We start from the raw sequence: 24366 nt of genomic DNA, 5'->3' as shown, positions 1-24366 counted from the left end.
CTTTGGCACAATGATGGAGTCAGATCTCATTAAGTGTGATTCTTCATGATACATTCAGCATCAAAAAACATCTGTATTCCGCTCCAGTTGTAAATTATCTCTAGATCAGCTTTTCATTGTATTTGGTAGTCTGCCAATCATCCAGGTGAATTGTTGTACCAGATATGCTTTTGTGTTTAACGTGATAATATTGTCTTATTTAAAACCACAAATGAATTTCAGGAGACGAAACCAGACAGAGGGTCAAGTTTACAGATGACCGTGTCTGCAAGAGTCACCTTCTGGACTGCTGCCCCCATGATATCCTGGCTGGGACGGTAGGTGTATTTGGGTTTGGGAGAATATCATCAAACACTCAGATGAGGGCTGTGCAGGCAGTGAAGGGCTTACAGTTTGAATTCTCCTTTCCTTTACCAGGCAGAAATCATCTATTGTCCTTCAAATGATAGACTCGTGGCATTAGTTTGGTGACATTTAATGTTATGAGACATATGTTATTGCTATAAAGTTCATTTTGTAAGTTAGCAGATTTTCATAGAATCATTTATATGGAGATATTCATAAGTACTGTGACTAGTGTCATTTGGCCAGACCTGAAAGTATGCTTCAGGTCAGCCTATACTTTGAAAATTCTGGGTTGGTTTGTTTTCACATTAGACATCTGGTAAATTTTTGGTACAACAAGGTACATTTCTTCCCCAAGTTTTTAGGTGTGTGTGTGTGTGTGTGTGTGTGTGTGTTTTGAGAGATAGCAAGTGGGGGAGGGGCAGAGAGAGAGAAGGAGAGAGACAGAATCCCAAGCAGGCTCTGTGATGTCAGCGAAGAGCCTGATGTGGGTCTTGAACTCACAAACCGCTGAGATCATGACCTGAGCTGAAATCAAGAGCAGGATACTTAACCCCCTGAGCCACCCAGGTACCCCCCAAATTTTTAGATTTTTAAAAAATCAGTTGGGTTTAACACTGAGGTTTTAGCGTTTTGTTTGAATATGAGTTTTAGGCTTGTGTTATGCTACCCTCTCAAGAAATCAGCACATGCTCCAGTGAATATAAACCCTAAAGTTTTATGTTCACTTGAGACAACCCAAACAAATAAATGTTAGTGTTACGGAATGTATGTTTCTTCAGAGTCAGATAGGATCGAAAAAGACTAAAGAGTGGAGAATTACCTGCCGTGATTCAGCTACTTACAGAAAAGGAGTCCGATAAAGATGACCACCATTTTTATTTTTTATTTATTTTATTTTATTACTATTATTTTTTTCAATTTTTTTTAATGTTTGTTTATTTTTTTTTTAATTTTTTTTTTCAACGTTTATTTATTTTTGGGACAGAGAGAGACAGAGCATGAATGGGGGAGGGGCAGAGAGAGAGAGGGAGACACAGAATCGGAAGCAGGCTCCAGGCTCTGAGCCGTCAGCCCAGAGCCCGACGCGGGGCTCAAACTCACGGACCGCGAGATCGTGACCTGGCTGAAGTCGGACGCTTAACCGACTGCGCCACCCAGGCGCCCCTAATGTTTGTTTATTTTTGAGAGAGAGACAGAGACAGAGTGTGAGCATGGGAGGGGCGGGGGGAGAGGGAGACACAGAATCGGAAGCAGGCTCCAGGCTCCCGAGCTGTCAGTGCGGAGCCCGACGCGGGGCTCGGACTCACAGACTGTGAGGTCATGACCTGGGCTCCAGTCAGATGCTTAACCGACTGAGCCACCCAGGCGCCCCGACGACCACCGTTTTTAGATTGCATAGCTACTTTATGGAATATAAAAACTGTACTCATTGTATTTTATATTATTTTTTCATTTTAAGGGTCAAATGTGCATCCACTAGGGAACATTTTCTTCATGATTACTTTTGTTATTACACTTGTGGGGGGAGCAGCCTGTGGAAAACCACTCATGTATTAAATTCTCAAGCTCACTCTTCAGAGAACAGAGAAGAAATGAATGTCAAACCCTGTGCTTTTGTTATCTGAGGTTTTACCTGTTTGACCTGGGTAGAGATACCTTTTTCTGCTAATTGTTTTGGGTACCGTCAGTGTAGATTAATGGTTTCCAGTAGTTAAAAGTAGTTCAGCTGAAGGAAAATCCTGTTGGGGGGGGGGGGGCATCACAACCTGGAGTTGTTGACTGATCTTAGTGGGAGAAGCCAGAAGGAGCAGAGGGGGATGGATGTGCATGAGTAACGCATTTCAGTACTTTGAGCAGGGAGATCAGATCCCTGGGTAGCATTGTTCCTGAATGCCAGTGAGAAAAATAGTGAGAATGAGCGCGTTTCTTACAAGTGTTTATTGTGGTAGGTACAGATTAACTCACCAGGTATTTATTGGACACCAGCTGTGTGCCAGGCACTGGGGAAATGGTACCAGTAAGACAGAGTCTTTATTCCAGTGGAGGAAGAGGACAGACATTAAATGGATAATGGATGGTTTTAGGTAGAGTGATAAGAAAGGCTTCTCAGGACATTGAATGGTGAGAAGGAACACCTGCAAAGTTGGGGGTTATAATGCTCTGGGTGGAAGTTGGAACTGAAGGACAGTGGGAATGCTGCTGGTATGTCTGAGGTGGGAGTGAGAGGGAGAGGCAGGCAGAGACTGTCGAATCAGATGAGTTATGAGAAGGCATGGAATGAGCAGGGTCACTCCTGGGTGGAGTTGGCCGAGGGCGGCTCTGCAAGGGGAGTCTAAGAAGCAGCAGACTAAGGAGGAGGAGAAAACCCAGGAGAATCCATGGTACTGTGAAAATGCAAATAAACAAATGTCAGGGGCTGCTGAGGGACGACTAGGATGAGGGTTGGAAAATCGGATGAAAGTGGTTGTAAAGGTTGGGCCTCACTGGTGTGGACTGTATCGGAGTGGGAAGTGAGGGGTAGAGGTGAATGATGGGTCTTCTGAGGAGTTTGTGTTTTGTGTCAAATTATAATGGAATGAATGTGATTATTTAAAATATAGTGGCTAGAGGTGCCTGGGTGGCTCAGTCAGTTAAGCATCTGACTCTGGTTCAGGTCTTGATCTCACAGTTCCCAAGCCTGCTTGGGATTCTGTCTCTTTGCCCCTTCTCCGCTCATATCCTCTCCCTCTCAAAAATAAAACATGTAAAAAAAAAAATTAGAGTGGCTGAATGAAGGTGGTTATAACCTTCAGTCTTCCATGGGCTGCTCCAGGCCCAAGTTGTTGCTCAGAACCATCTCCTGTCATTAGTAGGCCTGAGGCAAGGTGGAATGGATGTTACAGTTTTGTTAAGGCTATTGGGCCCTTGGGTGGCTCAATCGGTTAAGTGTCTGACTCCATCTCAGCTCACGTCATGATCTCACAGTTCATGAGTTCAAACCCCGCATCAGGCTCGGTGCTGACAGTATGGAGCCTGCTTGGGATTCTCTTTTTCCCTCTCTCCCTCTAGTGTGTGCGTGCGCTTGCTCGTGCTCTGTTTCTCAAAATAAATAAATTTTCCCTTTCTCCCTCTGTTCCAATCCCAAGCAGCAAGAGCAATCCCTCCAATTTTTAAGTTTATTTATTTTGAGAGAGGTTGAGACAGTGCAAATGGGGGAGGGGCAGAGAGGGAGAGGGAGAATCCCAAGCAGGCTCCATGCCACCAGCGCAGAGCCCAACGCGGGGCTCGACCCCATGAAACTGTGAGATTATGACCTGAGTGAAAACCAAGAGTTGACGCTTAATTGACTGAGCCACCCAGGCACCTCAAAATAAATAAATAAACTTGAAAAAAACAGCTTAATGGGAAAATACAGTATTGGTTGTTAAGTTTGGGAGAGTAAGATAACTGGAGGGAAGGTAGTGTAACTTGCCTCAGTGGAAGAACTTGTTTTCCACATGTTCTGGAAAGAGCCTTTAGTTCCCTGCCCTGTGTGTTTAGTTCCCTGCCCGGTGTGAGACCACTAGGAGGTAGCGAACACAGATATTTGTTCGGTAAAAAAGATCTGACAAGCTGGATTTAACAGCCATTTGAAATCTTCTGGAAGGGCCTAATGTGACATTGCAGCTCTGCTTGGTGTTCAGCTGCCAGGGAAATTAGCCAGTACTTTGTTCCCTCCTTGGCAAAGCTGAAAATATATAGACAGGGAGTAACCATGGAACCCAGCCCTGTCCACTGCTTGCATTACAGTGGCTGCCTGAGAGTTCTCACCCAAAGGAAGACAGCAGTGAATTTCTTCTTGTGTGGTTCACAAATGTCAAAATTTTCCTGACAATTAAAATTTTTGTTTTCTTAAATTATTTTTTATTTTTTGAGAGAGAGAGAAAGAAAGAGAGAATCCCAAGTAGGCTCTGCACTGTTCATGCAGAGCCCATTGCGGGGTTCGAACTCATGAACCGTGAGATTGTGACCCGAGCGGAAGTCAGAGGCTTAACCAACTGAGCCACCCAGGCACCCCGTGACAATTTAAATTTTTAGAATGGAGGTTGATTTGTACTTAAGATGCTTAGTACTTAATCCTATGACCCAGCAATTGCACTGCTAGGTATTTATCCAAAGGATACAAAAATGCTTATTCGAAGGGGCACATGCACCCCAGTGTTGATAGCGGCACTAATGACGATAGCCAAAATATGGAAAGAGCCGAAGTGTCCATCTACTGATGAATGGATAAGGAAGCTGTGGTGTACATACAACGGAATGTCATCGGATGATCAAAAAGAATGAGATCTTGCCATTTGCAACAGTGTGGATGGAACCAGAGTGTATTATGCTAAGCAAAATAAGTCAGAGACAAATACTGTATGGTTTCGTTCCTATGTGTAATTGAAGAAAGAAAACAGATGAACATAGGAGAGGGGAAACAAAAATAAGATAAAAACAGAGAGGGGGCGCCTGGGTGGCTCAGTCGGTTGGGTGTCTGACTTCGGCTCCGGTCATGATCTCAGAGCTCGTGGGTTCGAGCCTGGCATCGGGCTCTGTGCTGACAGCTTCGGATTCTGCTTTGGAGCCTGCTTTGGATTCTGTGTCTCCCTCTCTCTCTGGGCCCTTCCCTTGCTCACACTCTGTGTCTCTCTCTCTCTCTCTCTCAAAAATAAATAAACATTAAAAAAAATTTTAAAAAAGATTAAAACAGAGAGGGAGACAAACCATAAGAGACTCTTAAATACAGAGAACAAACTGGGTTGCTGCCTGGGGTGTTGGTTGGGGGGATGGGCGAGATGGCCAATGTGCATTAAGGAGGGCACTTATTGGGATGAGCACTGGGTGTTCTACATAAGTAGAATGAGTAAATTCTATTCCTGAAATTACATTACATGTACTGAAGGCTTAGTACTTCAGGTTTTAGTGTTTCCTCTGATGGTAGGTTTTCTTTGAGATACAGAACTTGCATTAGCTTTTAAGTATTCCTGGTGTTTGCCAGTTATTTTGCAGCTATAGTGCTTACCTTTCTCTTGTGGAGACTATATTTTAAAAAATTGTATTGATACGTAAGAGTGAATGAAGCAAAAGTTGTCTGCAGTACAGGGACAGCGATTCTATTTGCAACTTTGGCTTCTAGAACTACTATTGCCCTGCCTCTAGATGCCCCTGTGAACCAACATACGTGAGCTGCATATGACTTCACGATAATAACAATGAAGGAGAAAAAAGGTCATCAGCATTTAAATGCAGAAGATGATCAAAATGAAGATCAAATGAAGATAAGCTCTACACCAGGGAGCCCACTGTTGGTTCTCACTGGTGATTCTAAAGGACGTTTCGTTAGTGAGCATGGCACGCACCTTCTGTGAGACTGCGGTTCAAGAGTTAGGTACCGCGAGACTCCCTAATTTGCCTAAGATGTTAAGGACTTTATAATCCACAAAGGTTTTGAACTCATTTTGGACATAGTTGTAGTTTGAGCTTACAGGAGGTCCTGGACTCCCATCATTCTTTGTTTGCTAGTTATGTATACCTGTGCTTTTGTCCCAAGTGCTTGGATTTCAGAGATGTCTCCTCATTGTGGTATTGGCTTTTGTTAACTTGCCCTGTCTGACTTGATAGCATGATCCTCAGCATACAAACTTTCCTTGTGCTCTCGTGATGGCCAGAGGTGGAGGGTGCCATCACAGAGTCCCACCCTCCGAATTTAGTTAAGGAGTGTGCCCTGTTGTTTGTTTTACATATGTGTACGACACATGATAGCATGTCACGTCAGGCTAATGTTACCGGTAACACAAATCATTTGTTTTAGTAAAAGAGCCTTTTGTGGCGCAGTCTATGTCCCCAATTATGTCAAGGGTCATTTACGAGGTTAGGAGAATGTTTGGAGGATTCTTTTGGCTCTGAATTGGCCTATTCTGCTTTATGCCTTCTGGTATACAAAGAGCTACACAAAACTAAGCGTTAGGTTCTGTTAGAATTGCCAAAATCTGATCGATATCTGCTCTTTCCTTTTCCTTATCTCTGCACCCGAAGCATTGATCATCTTGAGTAGTGAGGATTATAGGAAGGAATGCCTAGAAATTTGTATTGATGGCATCTTGTTTTCTGGCCTTTTCCTTGCTACCTTCCCCTCCCCCATGCTGATATTCACTGAATAGACGTTTCTTCTATGACTGATGCAAAAATAAAACTAGCAAAAGCTAATTAATGTGGTTTTCATAGTTACTCTGTTTCTGGCTTTGAAAGAGATACAAACCTTCACACTTAAATGCATACAAGTGTCACATAATCGTGGTGAAAGAAAAGTAAGGCTTCTTGGCTACGTATGGTTTCTTAATTTATTTATTCTAGTTTATTATTCAAAGAGGTATTGTTTGTTTTGGTGACAGTTGAAACACCAGGTCATGTGCTTTCTGCAATGAGTAGATGCTCATGTGTAAATTTTTGTTTCTTTCTTACAGCGCATGGATTTAGGAGAATGTACCAAAATCCACGACTTGGCCCTCCGAGCAGACTATGAGATTGCAAGTAAAGAAAGGGACCTGTTTTTTGAATTAGATGTAAGTTTTTTTTGGTGTTAATTCATCCCTACTGTGAAGAGCCAAATATCAACTAATGAGAATAACGTGAGATTTGTAAGTTATGAAGCAAAATAATCGAAGAGATACTTACTATGCCACCACTCTCCCTTAGAGTTAGAACATGGCCAGTATCATTTGGTCTCTACCTCTATGTCTGCCACCCCGACACTGTTGTGCGTTTCATATGTATCCTTTCCTTTTCAAGGTGTTTTTTATTACGTATTATTATGATTCTTTGAACATTATATTTTTGCCTGTTTTTAAGCTTTAGAAAAATTGTTTCGTAATATAGATACTTGGTAATCTTATTTTTTCATTCAGTATGTCTCTTTTTACCCATTTTGTTGGATATGGTTTGTTTTCATTGCTGCTTGACTATTCCCCAAACTCCATTCATTATTCACAGACAGGTTGATTCTAGGTTTTTTTTTTGCTGTTACAAACAGTATTATGAATGTTCTTGAATATCTTTTTGGTGCACACGTATTAGGATTTATCTAGGGTCTATTCCGAGGAAGGAAATTGCTGGCTTGTAGGGGATGCATGTGTTGATCCTTGCAGGATAGTTCTGTAACGTCCTTTTTCTGTATGTTGTTTTTATTGTTACTCTGTTGTTGATGAAGCCATGATACCAGTTTATACCCCTTTAGTGTTAAGTTTTTGCAATTTAGTGGTAATAAAATGGAACTTCGCAACTTTAAAAAAAAATGTTGCCTCCCAAAGGAGCCCTTTTAGACCTTTATTCCTAATTTGTCTGTCCCTTGCCCCTCCATGAAATTTTGTTACCATAGATACCCTGCATATTAGCTTACATGCTGTGGTCATTTCCAGGCCACAAACCATTGTGATATCTAAGATTTTTTTTCATCCTTTAAGCCGTTTTCACCCCTTTCTCCATTGAGAATGCAGGATTTAGAGTCACTCTAAGTTTTTTCTTCTCTCTAATCATCCATCGCTAGTATGACTAGAGGTCAGTGAAGGGGTTTGATGTAGGGGCCTCTGAGGGGCTCAGTCGGTTGAGCAGCCAACTCTTGGTTTCGGCTCGGGTCATGATCTCACAGTTTTGTGAGTTCGAGCCCTGCTTTGGGCTTTGCACTGGCGCCTCCCTTTATCTTTGCCCCTGTCCCACTCGTACACTGTCTGTCTCTAAGTAACTAAAGGGTGGGGTGGCGTTGATGCCATTCAGAATGGTTCTGAGTGAAGACTGGGAAGGGACAGAACTTGGTGTGAGGGAGTCAGGGAAAAACAAAACCCAAGGAAAGGCATTTCCTCCTCACCAAAGGCCATTTTGAAGGATGTATTATAACTTGAGTAAATTCTATTTAATCCAGTAGCTTTTAAAGTGATGAAAATTAACAATTCTTTTTCGGATTCATTCTTTAGCTACAGCGTGTTCTCAGTGTTGAATCTTGGAATTAACTAAAAATAAAAATGCCTTTAGCAACAGCTCACCTAACAGAAGAGGCTCAGAAAGGGAATTTTTCTGTATTGTGAGTTTCATTCTTCAGTAAACTGCAAATGCTTATGTGAAGAGGCCATTATCTTGGGATGTCAGGTTTCAGAAACTGGTATGTACACCAGTGTCTGTTTGAAATCTCAGTTTCAGCAGTGTTTTCTGGATCATAAGTCTCAGCATTTCTGCTAGATCAGAATGTCCATGCATTTTTTTAAATGACCTGATGAATTTACAACTACGAAATAGATTAGTAGAAGAACTGGAAACAGGCTGAAACACGCAGTCATGTAGTGTATTTTGAAGGAGGTGTGTTCCGCCAGTATGGAGAAACTGGATTTGTTTTTAACGAACAGTAAACTATGTACCAACCAGTACATCCCAGGTGGATCCCCCCAAAATGGATTTTGTTTTGTCATCTCGGTGCTATAAAGTCTAGAAGCTGTAAGAGAAAGATGTGTGCATTTGTGTAAAAACGTAAAAATTTAGTGTATCAAAAATACCCATATGTGGGGTGCCTGGCCTGCTCACTTGGAAGAGCATGTGACTGCTGATCTGAGTCATGAGTTTCAGTCCCACGTTGGTTGTAGAGGTTACTAAAAGAAATTGCCTTCCATACAATGAGAATAAGCTGGGATAGAATATTTGCAGTGTGGATGACAACTAGCTAGTTCTATGTAAAATTCATCGTAATTGACTAGAATGGTATTAGTGGCTCAATAGAAAATGGGTAAAGAATGGAAAAGGACATTTCCTAGCGGGCATCTAATCCTGTGGTAGGTGCTCTCCCTCATTCAGAACTGAAGAGATGAAGAATTAAGTAATCCTGATAATACACCTCGTGGGTAATTCAACATCTGAAGATGTGAAAGCACATCCCAGGATGGCCAGTTCTAAGATTATATCTCACTGGTAATACTTCCCATACGTACAAAGATAAATTTGTTCTGGAATATTCCTACAGCATTTGTAACCATAGAAAACAGGAACCAAGTAGACTTCCTCGATAAGGGACTGGCTAAATCATAGTTGCTCTTTAGGATGGAATGAAGTAGAGCTGTGAAAAGAGAATTGAGTTAGTTCACTGTATCACTGAAGTGAATTTATCTGCAAGGTAGATTAAGTGGATAAGCAAAGTGTGATATGATGCTTCCATAGTGTGGTTTTTTTTTTTTTTTAAACGTTGTTGTAAATCGCATACAGTATTTAGTTATTTGTGAGCTCTGTGCCTAATATGGGGCGTGAACTCATGACCCTGAGATTAAGAGTTGCATGCTCTACTGACCGAGCCAGCCAGGCACCCCTCCATAGTGTGTATTTTTTTTTTTTTTAACAGGGAAGGGTGGTGTACACTTGTTGACATGTTTAGATGTGCAGAGAGGTGTTTTAGAGATTATGAACACTCGTAACTTGCTTGGAGGGGTCAAGAGACTTTTTTGTGCTATGAGAAAATTTATCACACATAGGAATTTTTCAGTGAAAAAGGAAACTACCCCTCCCCCCAACTCCTTAAAAATAATTTTTGATTTTACAGGTGGCTCAAATTAAAATGTTTGATAGCCAGGGGATGCCTGGGTGGCTCAGTCGGTTAAGCGTTCGACTTTTGATTTTGGCCCAGGTCATGATCTCATGGTTCGTGGGATCAAGCCCTGCATTGAGCTTTGCGCCGACAGTGTGGAGCCTGCTTGGGATTCTCTCCCCCTCTCTCTACCCCTCCCCCATGCACACATGTGTGATTTCTCTCTCTCTCAAAATAAAAAACTTTAAAAAACTGTGCTCTTGGGAACATATCTTAGGGATACGTGCAAATGTATATGCAAAAGATGCTCATTGCAACTTTTTTTTTAAAGGGAAAAAAAGAGGCTGTAATGCAACTATTAATGGAGAACTAGTTATATAAATTGTCACGAAGTGCCTGGGTGGCTTAAGTCCATACAGTGTGCACCTCTTGGTCTCTGGGTTGTTAGTTCAAGCCCCACATTGGATATGTGTGTGTGTGTATTTATTTAATCTACTTATGTATTTATTTTGTGAGAGAGAGAGAGAGAGAGAGAGAGAGGATCCCAAGGGGCTCTGCGCTCTCAGCACAGAGCCTGCCTTGACATGGGGCTCGAACCCACAAACTGCGCAATCATGACCTAAGCCGAAACCAAGAGTTGGACGCTTAACTGAGCCACCCAGGCGCCCCACAAAAATAAAATCTTCTTAAAAAAGAAAAAAATAAATATATTGTTCTGTCACACAGTGGACTGTTGTTCTGTGAAGCTAAGAAGACACCTCTAGGTGTTAGGGAGAAGAGGGAGATTTTTTACCTTAAAAGTTTCTTCATTGGTTTTAAGATAATGATGCCCATGCCCCACCTTTTGAGTTTTTAATTTATACATATCAACACTGGATGTACACGGATTACTCTAAGTAATTAAAAGTGGCCTAACTTTACGATACCAAGCTAAAATAACTTTTTTAAAAATGTTTTTTTCCTTTTGAGGAGCGGGAAGGGCAGAGAGAGGGAGACAGGATCCAGAGTGGGCTCTGCATTCATGAAACTGAATTCATGAATTCATGAAACTGAAAACTGTGAGGTCATGATCTAAGCCAAAGTCTGATGCTTAACTGACTAAGCCACCCAGGTGCCTGTAAAATGACTTTTTTTTTTTTTTTTTTTTTTTTTAGCATTTATTCATTTTTGAGAGACAGAGCGTGAGCCAGAGAGGGGCAGAGAGAAAGGGAGACACGGAATCCGAAGCAGGCTCCAGGCTCTGAGCTGTCAGCACACAGCCCAATGCGGGGCTCAAACCCACGAGCTGTGAGATCATGACCTGAGCCGAAGTCGGATGCTCAACTTATCCACAGAGGCGCCTCGCCCCTAAAATAACTTCTCATCTCCTTAGTTTTACAGTATAAACTTTTTAGGGAAGATAAAGGCTTTTCTCAAAATACAGATTTGTTAAGTTAATTTGATGAAAACCAATTTTTAAATCTCTTTGGTAGGTAATACATGTTTACTGTGGGAGATTCCAGAAGTCTAAAAGGCTCTGGTGAAAAGTCTCCCCTTTCTGTGACCAGCCATCCAGTAGCTCTCTCCGGAGGTCACTTTGATCTTTTAAAGATAGTTGATTCAAGATGAACAGATAGGTTTATCAGAAAGGCTAGTTGTGGTACTTCTTGTCAGAATTGCAATTTTGAGAAGCAGAACCCCTCAGAAGCTTTTTGGCCAAATATGGTCAGTATGCTAATTCTTGCTGTCCCTGTTCTGCTGCTGCCCTCTGAAGACCTGATGGTGGTGCTGGCCTCCGAGCCTGCCGTTCGGCCCCTGCACTATCCGAGCCGGAGGCCTGGGACCAACGGCTCCCAGGTGCCCATCTTGAGGTTGGTTTCTGGAAAGGCTGCAGTGTGGTGTGGTCATCACTGTTAGGAGATGAATACGGGTTTCATTGTCATAGGTTGTAAACCACCTCTAATCCATGATTTGTTCTGATTTTTCTTTTTTTTTTTTTTTTTTCTTTTCTTTTTGAGAGAGAGAGAGAATGTGTTTGTGCGAGAGTGGGAAACAGGACAGAGGGAGAGAGAATTTTAAGCGCAGAGCCTGATGTGCAGGTCGATCTCACAATCCTGGGATCATGACCTGAGCCAAAATCAAGAGTCACATGCTCAACCAACTCAGCCACCCAGGCACCCTTTATTCTGCTTTTTCTTAGTAACTTATATTTTTGTGTACCTCATCCAGTGTTTTGGTAGAATCTCCATGTTGGCAATAATTAGATAGGCCAACCATTTACCAAAATCTCTGGAAGTGTCTGAAGCCCACTGTTATTTGCCAGAATTAATGGTGCTGGCAGAGGGGTCAGACTCCCTGCAGTAGGCCTGTTGGGGGACAACTGACCACAAACTCAGAACATGTGTTTTGTTTTAATGTTGAAAACTTTATCAAATATATTAAAGATAACAGGTGTTTGAGTTCTATTTTAAACGATTTTTGTTATGTAAGGAGTGTGTGTGTGTGTCTCCCTCTCTTTTTGCCCCTCCCCTGCTCACGCTGTCTCGCTCTCAAAAATAAAGACACCTTAAAAATAATTAAAGCGCTTAGAGATTTGAGTCACCTCTAAGCAATTTGTAGCAAGTTGTCCTACAAGAATATTGCGTGTGTATGAGAAGATGGAAGGTGTTCATTGCATCATTTTGAATTAGTGGAAAAATGGAGATACCCAAACATGGATGTTTTTGGAGGGGCTAAAGTAGTTGTGTCACAATAAAGTGAAATACTGCACAGTTGTAGATCATAGAAGATACATGATGTGAAGAAGAAAATGGAAACTTACCAAATTGTCCTGTTTGGTGGGAATGAAAATTGTGTTCTTGTATATGCATCTTAATGCAATGTTTAAAATATCCCAGTTTTTGGGGCACCTGGGTGGCTCAGTTGGTTGAGCGTCTGACTTCGGCTCAGGTCATGATCTCACAGTCCGTGGGTTCGAGCCTGGTATAGGGCCCTGTGCAGACAGCTCGGAGCCTGGAGCCTGCTTCTGATTCTGTCTCCTTCTCTCTCTGCCCCTCCCCCACTCATGCTCTGTCTCACTCTCAAAAATGAATGAAGTTTAAAAAAAATTTTTTTTAAATAAAAGCATATACCAGTTTTTAAGAAAAAAAAATTTTTTTAATGTTTATTTTTGAGAGAGAGACAGAGTGTGAGTGGGGGAGAGGCAGAGAGAGAGGGAGACACAGAATCCAAAGCAGGCTCCAGGCTCTGAGCTGTCAGTACAGCTCAAACTCACAGTGAGATCATGACCTGAGCCAAAGTCGGATACTTAACCGACTGAGCCACCCAGACACCCCACCAGATTTTTTTTTAATGTTTATTTATTTTGAAAGGGCAAGCATGTTCATGAGTGGAGGAGGGGCAGAGAGGGAGGGAGAATCCCGAGCAGGCTCTGCTGTCAGCACAGAGCCTGACACAGGGCTCGATCCCATGAACCGTGAGATCATGACCTGAACAGAAATCGAGTCTGATGCTTAACCAACGGAACCACCCAGGCATCCCAGTATATACCAAATTCTTAAGTGATTATTTCTTGTGGGAGGAGAGAAGAAAAAATTACATTTTCGGTGTCACTTATAGTCATTAGGTCCAGTTAGCTAACACAATAATAGGCAGAAATGAAAATTTAGAACTATTTTTAGGGGCGCCTGGGTGGCTCAGTCAGTTGGGCAGCCGACTTCGGCTCAGGTCATGATCTCGCGGTCCGTGAGTTTGAGCCCCGCGTCAGGCTCTGTGCTGACAGCTCAGAGCCTGGAGCCTGTTTCGGATTCTGTGTCTCCCTTTCTCTGACCCTGCCTTGTTCATGCTCTGTCTTTCTGTCTCAAAAAAATAAATAAACGTTAAAAAAAAAAATTAGGGGCGCCTGGGTGGCGCAGTTGGTTAAGCGTCTGACTTCAGCCAGGTCACGATGTCGCGGTCTGTGAGTTCGAGCCCCGCATCAGGCTCTGGGCTGATGGCTCAGAGCCTGGAGCCTGTTTCCGATTCTGTGTCTCCCTCTCTCTCTGCCCCTCCCCTGTTCATGCTCTGTCTCTCTCTGTCCCAAAAATAAATAAATGTTGAAAAAAAAAATTTAAAAAAACAAAAAACTATTTTTATCTTGGGGTGCCTGGTTGGCTCAGTTGGTGGAGTGTGCAGCTCGGTCTTGGGGTTGTGGGTTCAAGCCCCACATTGGATATAGAGATTACTTAAGAATAAAATCTTTTTTTTTTTTTTTTTAAGTAAGTGGGGGGAGGGTAAGAGGGAGAGAGAGACTCTCAAGCAGGTTCCACACTCAGCACAGAGCCTCATGCAGGGCTCTATCCCACCATCCAGGGATCATGACCTGAGTTGAAATCAAGAGTTAGACGCTCACCTGAGTTACCCAGGCCCCCCAAAGATAAAATCTTTTTTTTTTTTTTAAGTTTATTTATTTATTTTGAGAAAGAAAGTACAAGCATCTGTGAGCAGAGGAGGGGCAGAGAGAGAGAGCGGGGAGAGAGAATCCCAAGCAGGCTCCGTGCTCAGTCTCACTAACCATGAGATCATGACCTGAGTCAGAATCAGTGGTCAGACACTCAACTGAATGAGCCACCCAGGCACCCCTCAAAACGAAGATCTTAACAAAATGTGTGTGTGTGTGTGTGTATTTCTACCTTGTGACTTAGTTTTACAAATCTCCATTCTTAGGAAGTAATTAGAAATATAGGCAGGCCTTGGTAAACAAATATGGTAGGATTGTTTATAAGATTGGAAAATTGGACACAGAACTCATGTCATAGACTGCCCTCGAAATTGTATAAAATCTATTTAATGACTTAGAATTGCTATGATGTCACGAGCAAGACAAAGGTACAAAATTGTGTATACTAGAGAGTTCATCTATAGTTTTTTGGGGGGGGGCGGGGGGTTGTTTGATTTGTTTCTTGTTTTTTTTTTTTTTTTTGTGGTCTCATTGAACACATACTGCTTAATCAGAGAATTGGTAGATCTGGCTTTTAAAACACAGAGTGTGCCCTCCCCTCCCTGGAGGCAGTCACTTAGTACTGCTTTAAAATGCAGGGAAGCAGGGGAACCTGGGTGGCTCAGTTGGTTAATCATTGACTCTTGATTTTGGTTCAGGTCCTGATCCTTGATCTTGAGATCAGGCCCTGCATCAGGCTCCACACTGTCAATTCTCTCTCCCCCTTTCTCTCTGCCTCTCAAGTCTCTTACCTGTCAAAATGCGGGGAGGCAAACACTTTAAAAGCAACAACTTGGTTCTTTCGTTTCTTGTTTTGATTTAAATGATCTCGGGGCGCCTGGGTGGCGCAGTCGGTTAAGCGTCCGACTTTAGCCAGGTCACGATCTCGCGGTCCGTGAGTTCGAGCCCCGCGTCAGGCTCTGGGCTGACGGCTCAGAGCCTGGAGCCTGTTTCCGATTCTGTGTCTCCCTCTCTCTCTGCCCCTCCCCCATTCATGCTCTGTCTCTCTCTGTCCCAAAAATAAATAAACGTTGAAAAAAAAAAATTTAAAAAAAAAAATGATCTCTATACCCTACTTCAGTCGCATGCTCTTCTGACTAATCTAGCCAGGCGCCTCAAAAGGGACAGCTTGCTGGTTAACTGGCACAAGTTGACCTTGGTGGGTTAGGTTTTTAGCAGACTGTTTCGGAGCATTTGCTGGAAGCCTGTGTGTCAAGGGTTGGCTGTGGGTCAGAATTCTGAGGCTCTGCTGGCCAAAAGGAGGTAGTGAGTCCTGCTCATCGAACTTCTAACAGTTTAAAGTTATGATTAAATGGATTATTTCTCTACAAAAAAAAGTCAAAGGTTGATTTACCAGGGAATTTTTTTTAAACTTCTGCGGAGAATCTCAATTATCAAAAGTAGATGTAATCATATAATGAATTTTCTTGTACCCCTCACTAAGCCTTGGGAATGGCGAGTTCACTGCCAGCTGTTTCGTCTTGCCTTAACTTTTCTTCCAAATCTCCCTCCCTCCCTCTCTCTCTCTCTCCCTCTGCCCCTCCCTATTCACGCTGTCTCTGTATTTCTCAAAATAAATAAACTTAAAAAAATTTTTTTAAATAATAAAAATTAAAATGTGGTAAGGGAAAGTTCTAAAGATACAGAACTGAACAGAATATTATAATGAAATTTCTGGGTTCTGTCTCCCAGTGCAGCTCCTGTGCAACAATTCTTAGAGTGATTATTGATATGAAGATTCTTGTTTCATCTTTTTTCTTGTGTTTCCCCACTGGATTTTTTTAAAGATTTTATTTATTTTTTTAATTTTTTTTTTTTTTTTTTTTTTAGAGAGAGAGAGAGTGAGCCAGTGAGCAGGGGAGGGGCAGAGACAGGGAGACAGAATCCCAAGCAGGCTCCACGCTGTCAGTGTAGAGCCTGATACGGAGCCCAAACTCACGAACAAATTATGACCTGAGCCAAAACCAAGAAGCAGATGCTTAACCGCCTGAGCCACCCAGATGCCTGTAAGGTTTTATTTATTTGATTTTATTTATTTATTTATTTTTTAATGTTTATTTTTTTTTTAATTTTTTTTTTTAACGTTTTATTTATTTTTGAGACAGAGAGAGACAGAACATGAACGGGGGAGGGGCAGAGAGAGAGGGAGACACAGAATCGGAAGCAGGCTCCAGGCTCTGAGCCATCAGCCCAGAGCCCCACATGGGGCTCGAACTCACGGACCGCGAGATCGTGATCTGAGTCGAAGTCGGACGCTTAACCGACTGAGCCACCCAGGCGCCCCTTGAATGTTTACTTTTGAGAGAGAGAGAGAGACCGCACAAGTGGGGTAGGGGCAGATTCAGAGGGAGACACAGAATCAGAAGCAGGCTCCATGCTCTGAGCTGTCAGAACAGAGCCCAGCACACGGCTCGAGCCCACGAATTGCAAGATCATGACCTGAGCCAAAGTTGGACACTATCTGACTGAGCCACACAGGCACACCAAGATTTTATTTTTTAAGTAATATCTACCGCCACTATAGGGCTTGAACCCAGAAGCCTGAGATCAGGAGTTGCACACTCCACCAACTGAGCCGGCCAGGTGCCCCCACTGGATTATTTTATAGTAACTCCTAGACATGGAATTTCATTTGTAAATACTGCAAGAGTATATCTAGAAGTTGAAGACTTTATTAAAAACAGTCATTTTAAAAAATAATATACCATTTGATAGTGTTCAAATTTCCCAGATTGCTTCAAAAAGGATTCTTTTACAGTTTTATTTGTTTGACTTAGGATTCAGAATAAGGGCTACACATTAGAGTGCTTTGTAAGTCTTTTTACTTCTTTTTGTAAGTCTTTTTAAATCTTTTTGAAGAAATTAATTTTCTTAAAGTCTCCTCCTGGACTTTGGTGATTGTATCCTCATGATGTTTTTTTAACCTGTTTTCCCTTATCTTTGAAATTCCTGTACCCTAGGAGTTAGATCTGGAGGCTTGATAATCAGATTTACTTTCTTTTGTGACTGGAGGATTTCAGAGGTAGAGCTTTGCCCTTCCTGTTGTATCACCTCAGCTGGCACAGTGATCTGTGGGCTTGGTCGGTACAGACACCCTTTATCTCTTGGTTGTGAAGGTCCCCTTCAGCCTTTAGCCTGATGCTTTAAGCACAGTTGAGGATAGTTGCCTAGATCAGTTACTTCACTAAGGTGCAGCATCTCTTAGCAATGTAAAAACATGTAGAACTCTCATAAGGTTCAAAAATTTAAAGTATAGAAGGTACATTGTGAAACCGCTCTCCTGCTCAGTTCTTCAGTCACCTGGTTGCCTCTAGAAGTAACCAGTTAAGTGTTCTGTTTCCTTTAGAGTTTACGTGCATACCTGAGGCAGATAGTATGTCTGTATTCTATCGTTTTTTTCTTTTGTTTTGTTTTGTTTTTACACAAATAGCAGTCTACTATACACTTATTCTATCCTTACTCCTTTTTTGTTCTCTTTGTTAGTGTATCTTTGTATAGAGTTCCTTATTCCTTTTTGTGGCTACGTAGTATTCCAAAGCATGGATATCTACATTATGTGACCAGTCCCCTATTGATGATCATGGTGCTGCATTACACATTGGCATTGCATACATGATTCCGGGAGAGATTCCTAGATGCAGAACTGTTAGATCAGAAGGGTATCTTTCATTTTGATGGTGCCATAGTGTTCTCCGGAGGGATGAATGTTCCCACCAGCAGTGTAGAAGAGTTCCATTTTACATCTTTGCCAACAGTGAGTGGCCAAATTTTGGGGACTTTGCCAGTCAGAGGTATCAAAAGGTATTTATTTGTGGTCCTGATGGGGTTGTTGTAAAAGCATTTCTTTGTGTAGGTATATCCTGCCTAGACCCTCAGCTTGAGCTTGATGGCTGGAGCCTCTGGGAGTTTATCTGGGAGAAGGTGCCTCCCCATTCTCACCACAGGCTCCCAGCCTAACACAGCCTCAGCCTGACATGCCAGGGCCAGGCCTTGACTTCTTGAAAGTGTTTTATTCAGAAATTTCCTAGGAAATGGGTATATAATATGTTTGCTACTAGGTCATCTCTATAAATAACATTTCTCGACTTGAACACTGGCAAATAAACCGCAATATTAACATATTCGCCGATGAAAAAGTTACAGAGCAACACTTTCCTTTAGCATACATATATTGAAAAAACAAAAAATTTTATTTTTTAAATTCAGTAGAGATCATTTTTTCCCCAAATTGTTTCCTATTTAAAAAAAATTTTTTTTTAAGTGTATTTATTTTGAGAGGGATAGTGTATGCATGCAAGTGGGAGAGGGGCAGGGGAGGGGCAGAGGGAGAGGGACGAAGAATCCCAGGGAGCCTCCACACTACCGGTGCAAAGCCTGACACAGGGCTCCGTCTCACGACTTCAAGACCACGACCTGAGCCGACCTCAGGAGTCGGATGCTTAACTGACTGAGCCACCCAGGCGCCCTTGTCTTGCTTTTTGATGTTTTACTTCACAGGTTTCCAAAAACTACACACCATATCAACTAAATTTCCAAGCTATCTTTAATATCCCATAGGAGACCAGTTGTGATTATACCTACTTTTTCTAGCTACAGATGACAGTGTAACAGTTGTATTTGCTAAGTCAGATATTCTGGATTAGAATCCCTTTGTGACCTTGGGCAAGTTCTTTTAACTTTTCCTATTCGTCTGTGAACTGGGCTGGTACTGACCGCCTCACAGTTGTGCAGATTGGGTGTAAGGACTTTGGAGCCAAGCCACAAGGGTTCTTGCGCCCTGATGCCATTACTTAGTAGTTTGGAAACTGTGCCTGAGTTTTTTCACCCGGGAAATGGAGACTTTCAGAGTTTCTGTGCAGCTCTTTTAAGGCATGTGTGGATATGTCACACAGTACAGGGGCACATGTGTGCTGTGACCTGTCTCCTTGATGGCACATGCTTGTTTCTGGCCACTGTCATTTCTGCTGGGCTGGGAGCAGCACCAGACGGTCCTGCGTGTGCAGGAATAGCCTTCAGCAGCAGTGAGACTTGTGTGCCAATTGTACACCAGCCCTGTGCTCAGGTACCCTCAGTAGTTCATATTTCCTCGTACCATTCCTAAGCCACAGAGGTTGGGTCACGTTCTGGTCGATGGTGGGCTGTGATTAGGACTTAATTTTTAGACTTGGGTACCTTTTTTTTTGTTTTTTTTTTTAAGAAAAATTATTTAAACCTCCTCTTTGATATATTTTAGGAATCAATCTGAATTTGACAAGCACTTTGAAGAGAAGAAGCAGTAGAACAAAGCATCGTCTTTTAAAGAATGTGGCAGTTAAAGGATGTCCCTGTGGTCTGCCTATTTTGGGTTGTGAGGTTTCCTATTTAGTTTTTAGCTTATCACATGTGTGAGTCTGTAGCTAATTGAGGTTCTGCTGAAGCTGCAGTTGGTTGCTTTAATTGGTAAGGCCTTGGCAGGGTTATTAGATGTCTCTTGCCCATTTGACCCCTGATGTGTAGATTCGTGGGTCTGTTTCAGGGGAGATTGCTCTTTTTGGGTATATAACGGAGGAACACTACACCACAGACTTGACACCTCTGTGTGGGTGAACCTGGGGCGATTTAGGATGGTCTACTGGGATCCATTATCCCATGTGAGCACAGGTGGCATGGGACTTGTATCAGATTGCTGGCACTTTGATCCTGGTAAGTTACCACCCTGTCAGCAGAGTTGGTCAACTCTACATCTTTCCAGGAAGTACACTGCATGCAGACACATGATGATCATTTGCTTTCCTGATTGTTAGATTGAAATGTAGCGAAACATCGGGGAATATTTGGATGGCCAACAACACGAAAGAGGTCCTGAATTCCAAAATCATGGAGTGAAATTGGGAATTGGCCTCAGTGGATGATTAGGCTTTAACTTTTCTTCAGCACCTGGGGGGGCTTGGCATCGTCACAGAGCCTCTTCTCTGTCTTGACCTACTTCCAAGTAAGCATTTGTTTGAAAAGAGTATTTAAGATTTCTAGAGGAGACAGTAACCCTCTCCAGTGTCCCTATTATCCATTCCACTGTGGCACTGATCCTTGTAGAGTGGTTTCTTGACAGCTGACCTACTCTCCCCTGGCCATCTTTGGGCAGAGGGACATAGATTCTCACCACTTGGTCTGTTGGCCTTCCATCTGCTTTCTAGGAACTCTACCCAGAGTTTGTTCTCCTGTATTTTTTGGCGATAGTTCACATGGTCTAGTCATGTCATCCTGTTCTAAACTCTGTTGCTGTCATATTTAACACAATGCCGACATTTGCAAGTTGACTTGTGGGTGTGAGTTAGGAGGTGCTAATCACTGGTCGTAGCCTGACACATCTGTTTGTGTGTTTATCTGAAGTTACGCTGGAGCCTTTGACTGGTCATGACAGATTAACTGCCTAAAACCTACGAAGCAGCTTATTAATTAGCGTATTTTAGTGTTTCCCACAAACTCTTCAGAGTGAGCAATTAGGTATCTAGAGTTTCTTTTCCTTTATCTCTTTGGGTAAGTAGTAACCAGTTTTCCTGCTACTTTAGACCGTAGGCAATAACTAACCATACTCACAGCTCTCAGTAATATTTGTTCTATTGTTTTGTTTTGAGGTGGAAGGGGGAACTCTACCCTCAGAACATGAGGGAATAATATTTACGTGGCTCACACAGACCAGTGAGTACATCATCTGCATCCCCCACAGCTCACCAGCAGAGGGCCTCTGTTACTAGTCTCAGTCCACCCTTCCTGCCCCTCAGAGAACGCTGTTAATTATGGCCAAGTGTTTTAATTAAAAAAATTCCTGGAAATGTTATTGAGGGATGGGGGTCCTTTTACAAATTTTAGAAATAAACAGATGAGAAGACCATGCTTCTGAGTCTTGGTTTAACAAAGCCCCTTGGTTTAATGTGATTATGGACGTGCTGGCTATAGTGTAGTTTAAGATCTTCCCGCTGAACTTACAGGCTTTTAAGAAACCAACCCAGGAGTGTATGTCCTATTGAATAAATGGGTTCCAAGGCCCTACATGTAACTGATCATAGCTCACTGCTTCTCCTGAGCTAGGCAATGGATCACTTGGAGTCCTTTATTGCCGAGTGTGATCGGAGAACTGAGCTTGCCAAGAAGCGACTGGCAGAGACGCAGGAGGAGATCAGTGCAGAAGTTTCTGCGAAGGTATGCCTGGGAGACATTAACATTTGTTTTTTTTTTAACATCACCACGTAAAATAGGAAACGGGGGAAAGCTAGTTGAGAAATGGTTAGTTTGTGGGGCACCTATACTGCAGAATAAAGAAGGTAGATCTTTGTGTAACTGGCCTATCAGTTCATCCCTCCTCTGCTCCCCCTCTTTCAGCACAACTAAGTCTCTGTGGTGTCCTTTACTTTCAGTTTTGTAAAGGCATCACTTAAGATACGTGCAGTTGATAACTGGACCAAAGGTGCTACTTTATTTCTAAAATTAAATTCCAAATGATTAGGCATTTTGCTTACAGTAGAAATTTATACCTTTAAACCTGGATGTTTTATGGCCTTTACCCAGAAGGTTGAGTTGTGATAGAAGTGAGAAGAGACAGCCCAGAAAATGACCACCGTGATGACCCTGACCACCACGTTGGAAGTGACAGACATGCTCTTACTGTCTTACATGCTCTTACTGGGATGCAGTGGCCAGGTTTAGTTTAAGGTCAGGGTCACAACAGTGCTAGTAAGGATGTCAAAATTTCTGTATTTTGCATGCGTTCAGTGAGGATCCTTGCTGTTCTCTTTAATTCCGGTGGAATGGGACAGAAGAACAGTGAGAGAACCACTCACTTTCTCTTTGTTCTAGTCTTTTGGTTTTAGATGTCTGCTTACCTGATTATTTCTGTCTTCCCGTAGGCAGAAAAAGTACATGAGTTGAATGAAGAAATCGGAAAACTTCTTGCTAAAGCTGAGCAGCTGGGAGCTGAAGGAAATGTTGATGAATCCCAGAAAATTCTTATGGAAGTGGAAAAAGTCCGTGCAAAGAAAAAAGAAGCTGAGGTTAGTGGGAAATGTCTTTAAGAAAGAGGAAACTTAGTAACCCCAGAAGATTCACCATTTGGGCTAAAATTAAAGCATTCAATTTTTTGAATATTGGAAAGAAGTTGGAAATAAGATGCTGTATGGATAGGATTGTAGGATTTAGAGTCTGTGCACAGTTGGGTTTGTGCCTTTGCTCTGCCCCCCTGTGACACTCGTGTGACATCAGACCAGTCCCTTACCAGCCCTGAGCATAACACCTATATGCAGAATGCAGTCCTGAGAGTGAAGTCACTGGAGTGGTGTCTTCTTCTTTTTTTTTTTTTTTGTAATGTTCGTTTATTTATTTTGAGAGAGAGAGAGAGTGCTCGAGCATAAGTGGGGAGGGACAGAGAGTCCCAGCTGTACTCTGCACGGTAAGTGCATAGCCCATTGTGGGGCTCGATCCCACAACCATGGGATCATGATCTCAGATCTCAGCCAAAACCAAGAGTAGGACGCTTAACCGACTGAGCCACCCAGGCACCCCCAGAGTGGTGTCATTTTACTCTCTGATCCTCTGGCTCCCTAGGAGGTTGCTGGGCTGTGGTGGTTACTCAGCTGGCATGAGCGGGTCAGAGTTATATTGGAGAATGAAAGCTGGGTGTCCTTGGCGACAGTACATCTCTCATAGGGAGAACCTGTGCAGACTGAGGGTAGCATCCAAGTGGTGTTGGCTGGGATGCCAGGCCAGGATGTGCGGTGGAAAAAATGAGTCAGGGACTCATTGTTTGTATCACTGACAACCGTGTTCTTCCTAGATTATTGTATCCATCAGATATGCTTTGGATCTCAAGTCCTTACTCCTGGAATGGGAAATGGCTCATGTCGGCTTTGAGAATGGTGGGAACAGTAGAGTCAGAGGGAGGTGGGATGGTTGTGTTCCTGTAGCACATGCTTATTAAGCTCCAGCTATGTGCCAGATACTTTCTGGTTGTGAACATGCCAGAGGATGCCCTTCTTGTGGAGACAGTGCTGGAGGCGGGAGGGGGTGCAGAGAGAAGAGTATGTGAACAGATGGATATGTTTCATTCTGAGGAAATCTGGTGCTTAGAAGCAATGGGGTCTGGGGGCATCTGTGTGGCTCAGTCCATTGAGGGTCCGACTCTTGACTTCAACTCACGTGGTGATCCCAGGGTTGTGAGATCGAGCCCCGTGTTGGGCTTTATATTGGGCACGGAGCTTGCTTGAGATTGTCCATTTCTCTCTCAAAAAACAAATAAATAAAAATTAGAATAAATAAAAGAATTCTTTAAAGAAGAAAAAAAAGAAATGGGGTCTGAGTTTGAGAGTGACTTTGTGTTGCCAAGGGTCTCCAGGTAGAGTAATTTGGTCCTGGGAGTCCCCTTAGTGGAGACCTATGAACTGAGACGGTTCTTAGAGTGGTGGGGGCCGGTAGAGGTGAGCAGATGGCATGTAGTTGTCAGGTCCCCTTTGGTTATCTCTGTACACCCCTGGCTCAGCATGGTGATGAACACGCAGTAGGAGCTCGGTAATGACTAACTGAATGCATGGATAGTGCCAGGGGCCTGTTGGTGTTAGAGCGATGCCCACTGAGGCAGTCAGTACAGGGAGCAGAAGGATTACTCAGGACAGGGCTGTGCTGGGGTTGGGGTCATCTCCAACTTTTAAGGTATCTCCTGGAAGGTGGTGCCAAGATAATGCCTCATACCCCTGGCAGGACAGCACCTGCTTAGTGACATATATAGCTGATATGGTCCATTCTTGAACATGAGAGGGAGAAAATTCACAATACAGATGGATTTTCTTTTAAGTTTGTTTCTTTTGAGAGAAAGAGACCGCAAGTGAGGGAGGGGCACAGAGAGAGACTGAATCCCAAGCAGGCTCTGCAGTGTTAGTGCAGAGTACAATTTCGGGCTTGAACTCCTGAACTGCCAGGTCATGACCTGAGCCAAAGTTGAACACTTAGCCAGCTGATCCACCCAGGTGCCCCCAGA

The 24366-nt window shown here is 42.9% G+C and overlaps 1 protein-coding gene across 3 annotated transcripts in view; it reads left to right on the top strand.

Annotated features, from left to right (window-relative positions):
* The window catches only part of LUC7L (LUC7 like), a 37022-nt gene that overhangs the window by 1890 nt on the left and 10766 nt on the right, over positions 1–24366 (top strand). For all 3 annotated transcript variants that reach the window (XM_030301495.1, XM_030301497.1, XM_030301496.1), the window contains 4 exons: positions 223–317; positions 6816–6914; positions 21432–21542; positions 22247–22390. In XM_030301495.1, the coding sequence (XP_030157355.1) occupies positions 223–317; positions 6816–6914; positions 21432–21542; positions 22247–22390 (449 nt within the window). The remainder of the gene's footprint in view (positions 1–222; positions 318–6815; positions 6915–21431; positions 21543–22246; positions 22391–24366) is intronic.

This window comes from Lynx canadensis, chromosome E3, assembly GCF_007474595.2.
Source record: "Lynx canadensis isolate LIC74 chromosome E3, mLynCan4.pri.v2, whole genome shotgun sequence".
Taxonomy (NCBI): Eukaryota; Metazoa; Chordata; class Mammalia; order Carnivora; family Felidae; genus Lynx; species Lynx canadensis.
Note: the sequence above shows the minus strand (reverse complement) of the source record. Positions and strands in the feature narration are given on the sequence as shown.